This window comes from Diaphorina citri, unplaced genomic scaffold (assembly GCF_000475195.1).
Source record: "Diaphorina citri unplaced genomic scaffold, Diaci psyllid genome assembly version 1.1 scaffold1062, whole genome shotgun sequence".
NCBI lineage: Eukaryota > Metazoa > Arthropoda > Insecta > Hemiptera > Psyllidae > Diaphorina > Diaphorina citri.
Genome location: NW_007378491.1, coordinates 62,275 through 75,671, shown reverse-complemented (window position 1 = coordinate 75,671; position 13,397 = coordinate 62,275). Strand labels below are relative to the sequence as shown.

General features: G+C 37.8%; 1 protein-coding gene across 1 annotated transcript in view; it reads right to left on the bottom strand.

Annotated features, from left to right (window-relative positions):
• Positions 1 to 227: 227 nt before the first annotated feature.
• LOC103513994 (cilia- and flagella-associated protein 58-like) overlaps positions 228 to 13,397 on the bottom strand; it is a 41,033-nt gene continuing 27,863 nt past the window's right edge. The window contains exons 7-11 of the mRNA XM_026827067.1: positions 8,399 to 8,561; positions 6,712 to 6,936; positions 2,571 to 2,681; positions 1,598 to 1,713; positions 228 to 1,426 (exon numbers count right to left, since the gene is read on the bottom strand). Of these exons, the coding sequence (XP_026682868.1) occupies positions 1,609 to 1,713; positions 2,571 to 2,681; positions 6,712 to 6,936; positions 8,399 to 8,561 (604 nt within the window). The 3' untranslated portion in view covers positions 228 to 1,426; positions 1,598 to 1,608. The remainder of the gene's footprint in view (positions 1,427 to 1,597; positions 1,714 to 2,570; positions 2,682 to 6,711; positions 6,937 to 8,398; positions 8,562 to 13,397) is intronic.

The following is a 13,397-nucleotide window of genomic DNA, read 5'->3' as shown; positions in this document are numbered from 1 at the left end:
TTTTTTTTTTTTTACTTTTTTTTCTTTCTTTTTTAACTTGAATATCTGACAATGGCAGTTGTTTTTTTTTTTTTTTTTTTTTACTTTTTTTTCTTTCTTTTTTAACTTGAATATCTGACAATGGCAGTGTTTTGAGATCTTACAGAGAGGTTGTCTTCTTCTTAAAAAAAAAAATAAAATAATAATAATAATAGACATTGTATCCAATTGACATTTTGTGTAATCTATTTTCAATTGTAAAATTAAATTTCCAATTTAGAAAGATGAAATTTGGCAGCAATATTCCTAATATGTTCTAGATGTGCAATCAGATAGGATTTTGCAGAAATCCTAACCGATCTCGAGTTATGATTAATTTTACGTGACGAAGCACGGGCAACCTGGGGTACTAATTATTTTAATAAAATTGTAAAAACCGAAAGTTTAACTAACTCATTAGGTAATTTGTGCAGTTTTTGCAGTTTATCTGTAAATAAACGCTCTTGCAAAAGTTGGGTGATTATGGGACTTACTTTTGTGTCTAACAGATTCCAGACTTTGTATTTACCAAGTACCAAGTAAAAAACTGTGTTAAATTAACAACTAATTTAAGATAGCTAGATTATTTGAAAACTTTCAATTTTCTCTAGGATTGCATTTCTCTTGTCGTCTTCTTCTTCCTCTTCCTTTTCTCTTTCTTCTTCTTCTACTTCTCCCTCTCCCTCTTCTTCTTCTTCCTTTTCTTCTCCTTCTTCTTCGTCCTCTTCTTCAAATATTTCGTAATATCCTCACATTTTCAATGTTCTTCTTGGGATTCTTCTCGATTTTTGTCATTAATTTTATCTGATTGCAGATTGCATTTTCTTTCTGGAATGTCCCTTCATTGTTTTTGTTCTCGCATTTTAAATCTTCCTCTTTTGGTTTGGATATTCATTTTCTGTTTCCCTATTGCTTCAACATTCATTATCATTTGTTACTTCTGTAACTTCTGTTAGCTCTGTTGAAGTTAGAACGATGAGAATTTGCATTTTCTTTTGGAGTTCTTCCAGTTTCTTTGTCATATCTTGAACCTCCTATTGGTTTATTTTGTTTTGGATTGCTTTTCTTTAGTTCGGTTCATCTGTTCATCTTTTAATGGCAATCTTGGTTGAATCGTTGAATGACTTGAATGTTTGTTTTCCGATTGCTTCTGTTGTCTCATATTTTGTTGAAGTTAGAACGATGAAAACTAATTTGAATTTCTTTGGGCTTTTCTTTAGGATTTCTTTTATTTTCTTTGTTCTCATAATATAAACCTCCTTTTGATTGGTTTGATACCTTGGTTACTTTGGTTTAGTGTGTAAGAGTTGATCTTGGTCTTGGTTTGGTTTTCGTTTTCCGATTGCTTCATCAGTTACCCAGATATTAGTTCTTTTGAAGAATGAAACTGGTTTGGATTTTCTTTGATTTCTTTTATTTTCTTTGTTCTCATAATATAAACCTCCTTTTTGATTGGTTTGATACTTTGGTTTAGTGTGTAAGAGTTGATCTTGGTCTTTGTTTAGTTTTCGTTTTCCGATTGCTTCATCAGTTCCTTTGAAGAATGAAACTGGTTTGGATTTTCTTTGATTTCTTTTATTTCCTTTGTTTTCACATTTTGAATCTCCTCTTTGGTTTGGTGTTCGTCTTGGTATCCGCTGGTTTTCTGTTTTCCAATTGCTTCAACAGTTCCACCTTTTTGTCATAGTTTTTCTTCTGCAACAGAACAAAATGTATGTGATAATATGATTAGATTTCTTCCTCTCGCTCCTCCTTATCCATTTTCCTGGCCTTCTTTTTCTCCTCTTCCTTCTTCTTTTCCTTCTCTCTTTTCTTCCTCCTTCTCCAAAATTATTTTCATACCTTTAATTTTTCTTCTTCTTTCTTCGTCTTCTCCTTCATATTCTTCTACTCCTTCCTCTCCCCCTCCTCCTCCTCTTTCTTCTTCTACACCCTTTCCTTCATCTCCTTCTTATACTCCTCTTCTTCATCATGTTTCAGATCTTCCTTATCCACTTTCTTCTCCTCCTCCTCATTTTGTTCATATAATCGGATCTCATGCTGAAAATTTTAATGATAACATTACACTGATACTCTGGTAATCCCCCCCCCCTCTCTCTCTCTCTCTCTCTTTCTCACTCTCTTCATCTCTCTCTCTCCCTCCCTTCTTTCCTCTTTCAGTCTTTAAACACTAATACCTATTACCTAAATAGAACCTTTTTTTCTATTTTTTGACGCAACCCGCGCAACTTAGATATTCTTTCTCACTATCTCGCGCTCTCTCTCCCTCCCCCTTCTTTTCCTCTCCTAGCTGGGAGATAATGCACTTCCGGACATGAGTGCAGGACTCCCTTGCCTACATGGAGCTCGATTTTGTCCCCTTTATTGTAGGCTAATAGGCTCCGACATTTTGGAGCATACAACTCTTACTTACCAATGGACGCAGACTTACCAATGAAATGACACTTACCAGTTGACTCTAACTTACCAATGTACTCTGACCTACAAAAATACCAATAACTTACCAATAGACGGACACTTACCAATTATACCCTCAATCGACTGACACTTACCAGTTGAAAGTATCTCTGTTTGAAGGCGGTCAACTCTTCTGTCAACTTGTCTACGTCACACTGGTACTGCTTGATCACATGGTCTGTAGTCTTCAGATCCAGGTTCAAATCCTGGGGGAGACAAAATATTTGAGATTGATAAATGGAAGAGGTATAGACACCTACAGGTAATGCTACCTGATACACATTTCTTCTTCATCATCGAAGAAATGTGTACCTACCCTGCAAACACTCACGACTTCTCACTCTTATCTTCCTTCTTTGTTGCTCATGTATGTTTTAAGTTGCATAACATGTAGAAATTAGAATAAAACAAAGACAAAGAATACCTACCTAAGAGAAAGAGAGAGAGAGAACTGATCTAATTTTCATGAGGACGAAAGTGTTGGAAACTTGGAAGTATTTCTCTCTCTTTCGCGCTCTCTTTGTCTCTCTCCTTCATTCTATTTTTATCGTTTTAGTCTAATAGATAGAGGAGTTTAGGTAAACGATTTTTTTTAGGATCGTTAGGCATTGTGCTTAGGGAGGGGAGAACTTTTGGTAGCGGAAAACCCACCAGAAAAAGGCCGAAATTTCGCACATCTTTTCACAAAGATTCCCAGAGAACAAATATAATTTTTTATCTGCTGCCAAAAGTTCTTCCCCCCACCATACCTAAAGAGTAAGCTAAAAAAAAAAAAAAAAAGATGGAACACCTCTATGTATATCTTTTAGACAATTAGACTATTTTCACTCTCACAGAGAAACTGGCTTTATTTTTTGTCTTTGTCTTATTACATCCTTTCTCTTCTCTCTCTCTCTCCCTCTCTCTCTCTCTCTCTCTCTCTCTCTCTCTCTCTCTCTCTCTTTTCTTCCATTCTCTCTCTATTTCTCTCTCTCCCTCTATTTCATGTCTCAGCTTTTCCTCATTCTGTCTCTCTCACTCTGTACCTATCTTTTACTATGCTCAAATCCTTCTCTCTCTCTCTCTCTCTCTCTCTCTTGGATCTCTTTGTCTTTTTTTTTATCTCTTTTCATCTCTATTTCTATCATTCTCCCTCTTCGCTTCTTTCTTTATTTCATGTCACAACTTTTCCTCATTCCGTCTTTCTCCCTCTGCACACCTTTTGCTAAGCTCAAATTTCGCTCCTTCCCTCTCTCTCTCTCTCTCTCTCTCTCTCTCTCATTAGAGGAATTTGTAATTTCATTCTGCTGGCAGCTAGATTCTTGAAGAGAAAAAGAGATAGAGATATAGGGGGAAAAATATAAAGAGAGAGAGGGAAGGAGCGAGATTTGAGCTTAGCGAAAGGGGTACAGAGCGAGAGAGACAGAATGAGGAAAAACTGTGATGACAAACATGAAAGAGAGGGAGGGAGAGGGAGAAAGAAAATGTGTGTGTGTGTGTGTGTGTGTGTGTGTGTGTGTGTGTGTGTGTGTGTGTGTGTGTGTGTGTGTGTGTGTGTGTGTGTGTGAGAGAGAGAGAAGGTGCATTTTACAAAAGTGAACACAACATGAACACATGCATATTGGATGTGTTATAGGTAAGTATATATACATAGGTACTTATATAATATGTACATAGGTATTCCTACATATCTATACACTGTGTTCATAAAGTCCCAGGCCACCCTCTTAACTTGTTTACTGTTCACCCTGGGAAGTTGACATTTTGTATGCAGCCCTCGATTATGCTAAAGAATTTTGGTAGGTACTCAAAATTTTGAGTACCTACCAAAACTCAAAATTTTGAGTACCTAACCAAAATTCGGGTGAACCGTAAAAAAAAGTTAAAAGGGTAGGTAGTCTAAGGGTGGCCTGGGACTTTATGAACATAGTGTATAAATATTAAATACCTACATATATAGGTACTTATGTATGAATAAATAGTGAGACACAAAATATAAATATTTCAGAGCTACCTAGGTACATAGACCCGGAAATATATATAGGATGTCATTTGAGAGTGAAAGCACAAACGAGAGAGAGAGAGAGAGAGAGAGAGAAGAGAAGAGAGAAGAGAGAGGGAGACAAAAATAGGAAAAACAAGAAAGATTTTAAAGGGAGAAGGGAAAAGTAAAAGATGAAAGAGGAGAAGAAGTAGAAAAAGAAGGGAGAGGAAGTTAATAGTAGAAGAAGAAGAAGAAGAAGAAGAAGAAGAAGAAGACGGAGAAGAAGAAGAAGAAGGAAGAGGAGGAGGGAGTAAAAGGAGAGAGGGAGAGAGAAAGAGATAGAGAGAGAGAGAGAGAGAGAGAGAAAGAGGGAGAGAGTGAGAGAAAGACAGAGAGAGAAAGATAGAGAGAGACTCTTAACTGGTATAGTGGTTAGGGTTGCCAACCGTACGTTATTTCCCGGAACAATCCGTATTTTTGTCAAAAATCAAATGTTCCGCCGGAACACACCTTTGTTCCGGTTTTTTTTCCAAATCTATGGAAAATACGGGAACTGACTAATAAACAGAAAAAAATACAAAAAAAAAAGTTTAAAAAGATAGGTAGGTACGTACGAAAAACATAAAAACCCGCGAGTTAAGTAGGTATTTTTTCAGCCTTTTAGCATGTGATTTTTAGTAACACGGATTCAAAAACGGATTATTTGTAATTTAGTACCTATCCTTGGGTAAAGCGGTTTTACCCAAGGATAGGTACAAGGATGTTTTTATTTCGAATTACTTCATTGGTATTTGTTCTTTTTTTTTATTTGTTGCAAAATATTTTTTTTTTGTTTGGGGAGGGGGGGGGGGGCATGCCTTTGTTCCGGGTAAAAATCGGGAAATCCGTATTTTTTCACCATTTTGCTAGTTTTTACCGTATATGCCGAAAAAAAAGTTGGCAACCCTAATAGTGGTACAAAATATCAAGAATTTTGCAACTTCGGGTGCAACATTAAAGGTTTGTGCAACATGCAACATTAAATAATTCTCAAGATTTGTTGAAGAGCTTGTGTAAGAGATTTCATGAATTTATGATGATCCTCTGAAATCTAAAGGCGGAATTATACTGAGGCAACATGAGACATGTTGCAGTGAATCATGCTTCAAAGTAACATCATGCAACAGTGAAACATGTTTCAAGGCAACACCATGCAACAGTAAAACATGTTTCAAGGCAACATCATGCAACAGGGAAACATGTTTCAAGGCAACATCATGCAACAATGAAACATGTTTTAAAGCAACATGAGGCATGCAACAGTGAAACATATTTCAAGGCAACATCATGCAACAGTGAAACATGTTTCAAGGCAACATGAGGCATGCAACAGTGAAACATGCTTCAAAGCAACAAGCAGCAATTCAACAACAACTGATACGAAAGATGCAAATGTACTGTGGCAACCACTGTTTAAACCTTGGGGGCAACCACTGTTGCCACCAAGGTTTAAAAAGTACCCTAAATTTGTTGAAAAATTACCCTATTTCAGGCAAAATGACCCTAAAAATTACCCTGTACCCTACCCTAAGTGGCAACATAAAGCATGCTGTGAACCATTCTTCAAAGGAACACAACAACTTCAAAACATGTAGCACAACAACTTCAAAGCACTTCAAGACCGGAAGAATCATATGCAACATGTTTCAAACATGCTGCAAGGTGTCATGTTGAAATGGATTTGAAGCTTGCTTCAATGGAGCATTCTGTAATGTTGCATTGCCACAACTGCAACATGTTGGCTCAGTGTAATTGAGCCTTATGCTAAAAGGTTGCTACTGTTGCAGGTTGCTAGGAACTGAGGGAAATTAGCTTAAATTTTAGAAACTAGAGGGGAAATTAGGAATAATTTGTAGCTTGTGTTTTTGAGAAGATTTGGTTAGGGTAGTGAGAAAAGCTGAAACAGAATAACTGAAAGAACGAAGTCAATGCTATTGTAAGTGCTCCACTTTTTTTTTGTTCTTTTTTCTTTAAGAGGTTTCTTAGAAGTAACTGTAACTGCTATGGTCTTATCGTCCCGGAAGCGAATAGAGAAGGAAGACAGGATAGGAGAAAGTCAGCCGTTCCGAGAGCGAACCTTATCTGTTTAAGAATCTTAGGATAAAATCCTTCCGATCGATCGAACCCGAGTACCCGAGACTTCTAGAGTGAATTCTTTCAGTTTAATTTAAGGGCTCATTTGTCATCGTACTCAGTTGGGGAAGTCTTCAGACCGTGCTCCAGGCGATTCTTACCTTGATATGTCCATTCTTTTCCTTCACCAAATACTTGTAGCTGACCAGTTGATTTACTTCCTCGACCGAGGGTTGTTTAGACAGCATCGTCTGGAGTTTTATCTGGAGGCGGAGTAGATTCTGAAAGCGTCTCTCCTGACGCAGGAGGTTCTGGTTCTGGAGGAGGATGCGTTTCTGGAGGAGATGGACTTTCTGGATGAGCTCGTAACGGTCTGGATCGGTTGCCTGAAACCAAAGAACGATTTTTACTTTAAAAAAAGGAGGTTTGACAGAGAGAACTGTAACTGCTAAGGTCTTATCGTCCCGAAATCGAAGAAGGAAGGAAGACAGGATAGGAAAAAACCAGCCTTTTCGAGAACGAACCTTATTCCTCTAGGATAATTCCGCCCCGGGCGGGAATCCAGCCCGCGGCCCAGCGCTTACAAGGTAGACGCGCTACTCCCCAAGCCAACTAGGCTGGCATATGAATGATTTTTCTTCACAATTGGACAGCATTAATCACTCAACCTTTGCTACTTCTTTAGCTAGGGAACGCCCTAAATCGCCTTCGGTCCGGAGTCTCCTGCTGCAAATATAACATGGGGGTACGAAGAGGATGCAACCTGCGGATGCGGCAGTGATTAGACGCATGAACATCTCCTGGTATGCGGCCAAATGGAGACGACATGCACTCACGCAGATCTCCTTGCGGCAAATGAGAGGGCAATTTACGTCTCAAATTACTGGGGAAGAAAGATTTGATGAGAAAGAAGAGGACACGGAAAGAAAGAAAGAAAGAGCTAGGGAAATTTCAGGCTGGTATTTCTCCTGTTAAAGTCTCCCAGCCAGACTAAGCTGGTCTACTCAATGTTTAAAGTCCCCCCTTGTGTTCATCCTTTCTCTCTCCTTTTATTAATAAGTTAATAACTTTAATGAAAGGAAATACAATGTCCTTTTAAGTTCATAACTTTATTGAAAGGAAATACAATATCCTTTACCTATCTTATACCTACAGGCTTTGTCCCAAAATGACAGGAAAGGAGAGAGAGAGAGAGAGAGAGAGAGAGAGAGAGAGGAGGAGGAGGAGGAGAAAGAAGGAAGGCAAAGGGCAAAAGATCGTAGGCGACAATATTCCTTTGGTAATAATATAGATAGAAGAAGAAGAAAGGGAATAAGAAGAAGAAGAAGAGGAAGAGGAAGAAGAAGAAGAGGAAGAAGAAGAAGAAGAAGAAGAAGAATAAGAAGAAGAAAGGGAATAAGAAGAAGAAGAAGAGGAGGAAGAAGAAGAAGAAGGAGGAGGAGGAGAAGAGAAAGAAGAGAGAGGGCGAGGAAAGATGGATAGAGAAAGAAATAGGATAAATAAAGAGAGAAAAAAGGCGTGTTCTCCCAATTCATCAAATGCTCTTGTGTGCTTTTCTCTTTCTCTCTCTCTCTCTCTCTCTCTTTCCCTCTCTCCTCTCTCTCTTTCCCTCTCTCCTCTCTCTCTTCTCTCTCCTCTCTCTCTCTCTCACTCTGTCATTACTTATCTTCATTATTTGAACATATCGTTTTTCATTGACACTTTTTTTTCATCTCCCGTAACGACAATTCAGGAAAAAGTTAGAGAGGGAGAGAGAATAATAATAATAATAATAATAATAATAATAAAACGGCTATTTTTGAAAAGGCAAGAAAAACCCCCGCCCCCCCAAACAGAAAACAATGTTACCTCCAACTTCCTCCACCGGTGAACGTTGAGTGGATTTTGCAACTCTTCCTCCAGAACGCGACACTTTACTTTCTCCCGACAGAGGTCGCGTTGTAGATAGAACATTTCCGATCTGATGTTTGCGGTATTGTCAATGCTCTTCTTCATAAGGGTCTTCTCTTGTCTGTGTAACACGGGAAATGAAAGAAGGAGTTTACATATACAATAGAAAGCATGGTATACCATATAATTAATGAAGTGGGGTTTTATACAGTCGAAAACAGTGAAAATGGGGTTCATACAACAAAAAACAAGGCTTATTCAATTAAAAAGGGAGTTTATACAGCCGAAAACATGGTTTATATTATACAACTAAAACAGTGAAAATGGGGTTCATAGTTCATACAACAAAAAAACAAGGCTTATTCAATTAAAAAGGGAGTTTATACAGCAGAAAACAGGGTTTATCCAACAGAAAACAGGGTTTATACAACAGAAAACAGGGTTTATACAGTGGAAATAGGGTTTATACTGTAAAAAACAGGGTGTCCACAACGTTTATATAAGGGGGTTATACAATGAAATTAGGGGTTTATACAACAAAAACAGGGGTTTCTACAACGAAATTAGGGGTTTATACAGCAGAAAACATGTTTTATTTCATAAATATGGCTGGCGAAAATAAGAACATAACAAGAGAAAGAAGAGGTCTTATAATGGTGGGTCCAGACTATTCATTGACACTTTTTTTTCATCTCCCGTAACGACAATTCAGGAAAAAGTTAGAGAGGGAGAGAGGAGAGAGAGAGAGAGAGAGAGAGAGGGAGAGAGGAGAGAGAGGGGGGGGAGAAAAGTGCAACTTAGTAAAGAATAGTGTTTTTTTTTTAGGGAGAGAGAGAGAGCCAAAAAAATTGGTTCACCTCAGATTAGGTAATTAGCCAGAAGCGATATAGCACGTTAAATGCCCTGGTTCCCACTGGATCACTAAAATTAAGCAACATTACGCTAGGTTCTTATCCGGATGGGTGACCCTGCAGCCTGCACTGTATTGGGTCTCTAATAGTGGAATTGGGGCTCTTAATAAACTGTCTTAATGTGAGAAAGAGATAAAGCAAATTCCCCAATGAACCCATATAAGTCCGAGTTTTCGAAAATTCGATTTCGGTCGACACAGTTGTTGACGGTATCAAATGCATTACTGAAGTCTCTCTCTCTCCCTCTCTCTCTCTCTCTCCCTCTCCCTCTCTCCCTCTCTTCCTCTCTCCCTCCCTTTCTCTCTCTCTCTCTCTCTCTCTCTCTCTCTCTCTCGAGCTTTATCTTTCCCTAATGTCTTGAGAAAACGTTTGTGTCCAAGCGAAGAAAATCTTCTTGATTAAAAATAGAAGTGAAAAATCGGAGAGAAAAGAAAGTAAAGAAGAAGAAAAAGAAAAAGGAGGAGGAGGAGGAGAAGAAGAAGAAGAAGAAGAAGAGAAGAAGAAGAAGAAGAAGAAGAAGAAGAAGAAGAAGAAGAAGAAGAAGAAGAAGAAGAAGAAGAAGAAAAGTTGAAAAATCGAGAAATCGAGAGAGAGAAAAAAGTAACATTCCAACATTCAATGTTAATTTGTCTATTTGTCTCCCTCCCTAGGGAGACGAAAGAATTGGCATTCCCATTGACATTCTCTGTTTTTAACAAATTGTGAATGTAATGATGCTAGAGTTGGAGTAAAGGTACTCTTATTGTGAATGTCGAAGTCTTCAGTATGTGAATGTCAGTAGAGCACGGGTAGTTCTAGTGAATATTAGGTTGGATTTGGATCAGAACTGTGAAGGATACATTTAATGTGAACGTCCGTCGCGTGTTGGAGTACTGCTGTTGTGACTTTGAAAGACTGAAATTCGAAAGATCCTAATTTTACTGATCGTAAATTTGAATGTCAGGCTGCCAGAGGTATGTATATCAATAGGAGTGGAGATTAAAACCTGGGAAACTAAAGGCGAAGGAGGGGGGAGGGAAAAACTTTTTATACAAAAAATCCAAAAATAAATAGCTAGAGATAAAAATAGGCCATCATGTAGGCTAAACTTCAACTAGGTAGGTACCTAACCTGTATCTTCCGACAATCAGAAAATTTAAAAGGCAACTTTTAACTTCTTTCTTCCCGAATTTTAAAATTCCTGGCATCGTTTTTCGAAATTCATTTTGCTCCCTTTATATTATTACTAGCTGAATTCCGTCGCTTCGCTCCGGAATCCCGCTAGTTCATCCCGAGGCATGGCCAAACTTGTGCAAAAGGCATGGCCGAACTTGTAGTTATCAAACTAAAAACATATACGAAACTCAAATATTAGGCGAGCGAGGAAAAGTTTTCTCTCCCGCAGTCTCTGCACTCTGTGTATTTCTTATGGTGATTTTAGCGATCAAAAATTGATCATATCTCAGGATCGGTTTAGATTTTCGCAAAATCCTTTCTTATTGCACACCTAGATCATAAAAGGAATATTCCTACCAAATTTCAGCTTTCTAGGTGTTGTGGTTCTAGAGATAGAGCGATCAGTGTGTGAAATGTGAATGAGTGAATGGATCTTGTTCTTATAATATAAGATATACATTCCCTTTTGTTGATCTTGAGCAGGGGTTCTTCCTAGGGCCGTATTAAAGGGGACCCGGCCCGCCCCCTTCCTCGGGATTCATTTCTATATCCTTTAGTGTAGGCCAGAGTCGGAAAATTGGAGCATCCCTCCCCCCCTAGATAAAATCCTATATACGGCCCTTTAAGATAAAACAGGGTGGATTTTATGAGGTTTGTTTTTGGAACGGCTGGCTTTCTCCTATCCTGTCTTCCTTCTGTTTTCTTTCGGATTATTTCGGAATAATAAGGTAAGACCTCAGCACGAGTCAACAGTTTCCTCTGTTCCTCTGTAGCGCTCACTACAACACTCGACACTAAAATAAAATCTTACATAAAAATTCAGGTTCTCGTTTCTCCACAATTTCCATCTCTGAAGTATATAACACTTCCAAATTCTTGGCCAGCACCTGAGAGCTATGTCTAACTGATGAGTTCAAATAAGAACGAAACGCGTCTTAGGCTGCTCTCAGGTGTTGGCTAAACCTCTATCAAACCTGAAAAAAGGACTTTTTTACGGACCATAGTTTAGTAAGCCCTGGATCTTGAGGAATCTACATAGGTATCTACATGGCTTTTCCTCTTCCTCAGTAAAATACTCGGAAAAATCTCTCAAAAGCAAATTTATCTTCCTGGAAGCAAAAGTATTTTAAATACGTACAATACGTAAGTACCTATAGGTATACGTAAGACGTAAGTATAAAAATCTCTAGGTGAAAACTTTTCCCTGATGGAGGCAAAAAGAATGTTTTTTGGCCTTTTTTTAGACTTTACAAGAGAAGGCCTAAATGTTTTTCCGATGGAAACAGAAAAATTCTTGTAGGATGATAAAAAGAGTATGTGTGCGAGGGAAGAAAAAAAGTTTTGTGAAATATGTATCTCTCAAAATAACTTATTTTTCTCTCCTTTTTCCATCTCTCTCTCTCATTCTCATTCTCTCTCTCTCATTCTCCCTCTCTCTCTCTCTCTCATTCTCTCTCTCTCTCTCTCTCTCTCTCTCTCTCTCTCTCTCTCTTTCGTCTGCGTGTGAGGAAGCCTTTCGACAGCCAAGGTCATACGAGGTCTTTTTCCAGTTTTTCACTTGGATTATTAACCACAGCTACTCATCACTCTCCTGAGTTGTTGGCCTCACGAGGGTGAGGCCAACTGAGCACGTGATATACGAGGAGAAAAAATAGCAAAGGTCGAAGGGCATCCACTTGTAAAAATTTTGTAGCCAATATCAAATGTCAGCCCTAAACAATCACCAAAAGGGCTGATTGAGAGGCTGACGAAAAACGCCGACCCGGTCTGTACACGAGAAAAGGCGAAGAAAAAGAAGAAGGCCAGAACCACAATACCTATGTGTGTATAATTTTAAGATTGGTTCAAGGTTAACCTCTTGCATGCAATCTGGTTGGCTATAAAGTTGGAAATCAACCAATCAGATTGTTTAATAAATAATAGATAATAATAATAATAAATACTTTTTTTTGTACAAAAAGACGAACATTATTTGGGGATTAAAGGCAACATATCTTTGGGGACAAAAACCAACATAATTTGGGGAATTAAAGTAACATTATTGGGGGAATAAATTTGCCACACCTGGGTGGACAAAAAAATGTCATATTTTGGGATAAAGGTGACATATTGGGGACAAAAAGACAACTATATTTGGGACAAAAGACAACCCTATTTGGGACAAAAGACGACCGATATTTGAGGGAAAAATTAACTTATTCGGAACCAAAAAAACAAACATACCTTGATACTTGGGGGTAAAAAGTGAAAAAATAACATATTATATTTTGGTACAAAAGCCGACATATTTGAGGGAAAAATTACCTTATTCGGAACAAAAAACAAACATACTTGGGGTAAAGGTGGACAAAAGCTGACATATTTTGGGGTGAAGTAATTTAATATACCATAATGGTACGAAAGATAACCATATTACAATTTTGAGGAAGAAAGTAAAGGGCACAATGTGTGTCTGTTCTCTTCCTGGAATAACTTCTTCTCCGTAACCTGTTAATGGCCGGTTTGTAGTCTAGCCCTTACAAGATAGATGGTTGCGGCTGGAGACTGAGCAGCCCTTTTCTCCATTTCACCAGCGCCAGGACCTCTCCTTCCTCAACCGTTTTTAGGTGAGTTGCAAGTGGCCGACCCTCCTTCAACCTCCATTGTAACAAAAGACAAACCCCCCCGCCCCAAAAAGAACGGGAAAAAGTTTTTTATTTCGGCAAATAAGTAATAATAGTAATAATAAAATAATAATACTAATAATAATAAATATATAATAATATAATAATAATAATAATAATACATAATAATATAATAATATATAATAATAATAATAATAATATTAATAATAATAATAAATAATAATAACTAATAATAATAAATAATAATAATAATATAATAATATAATA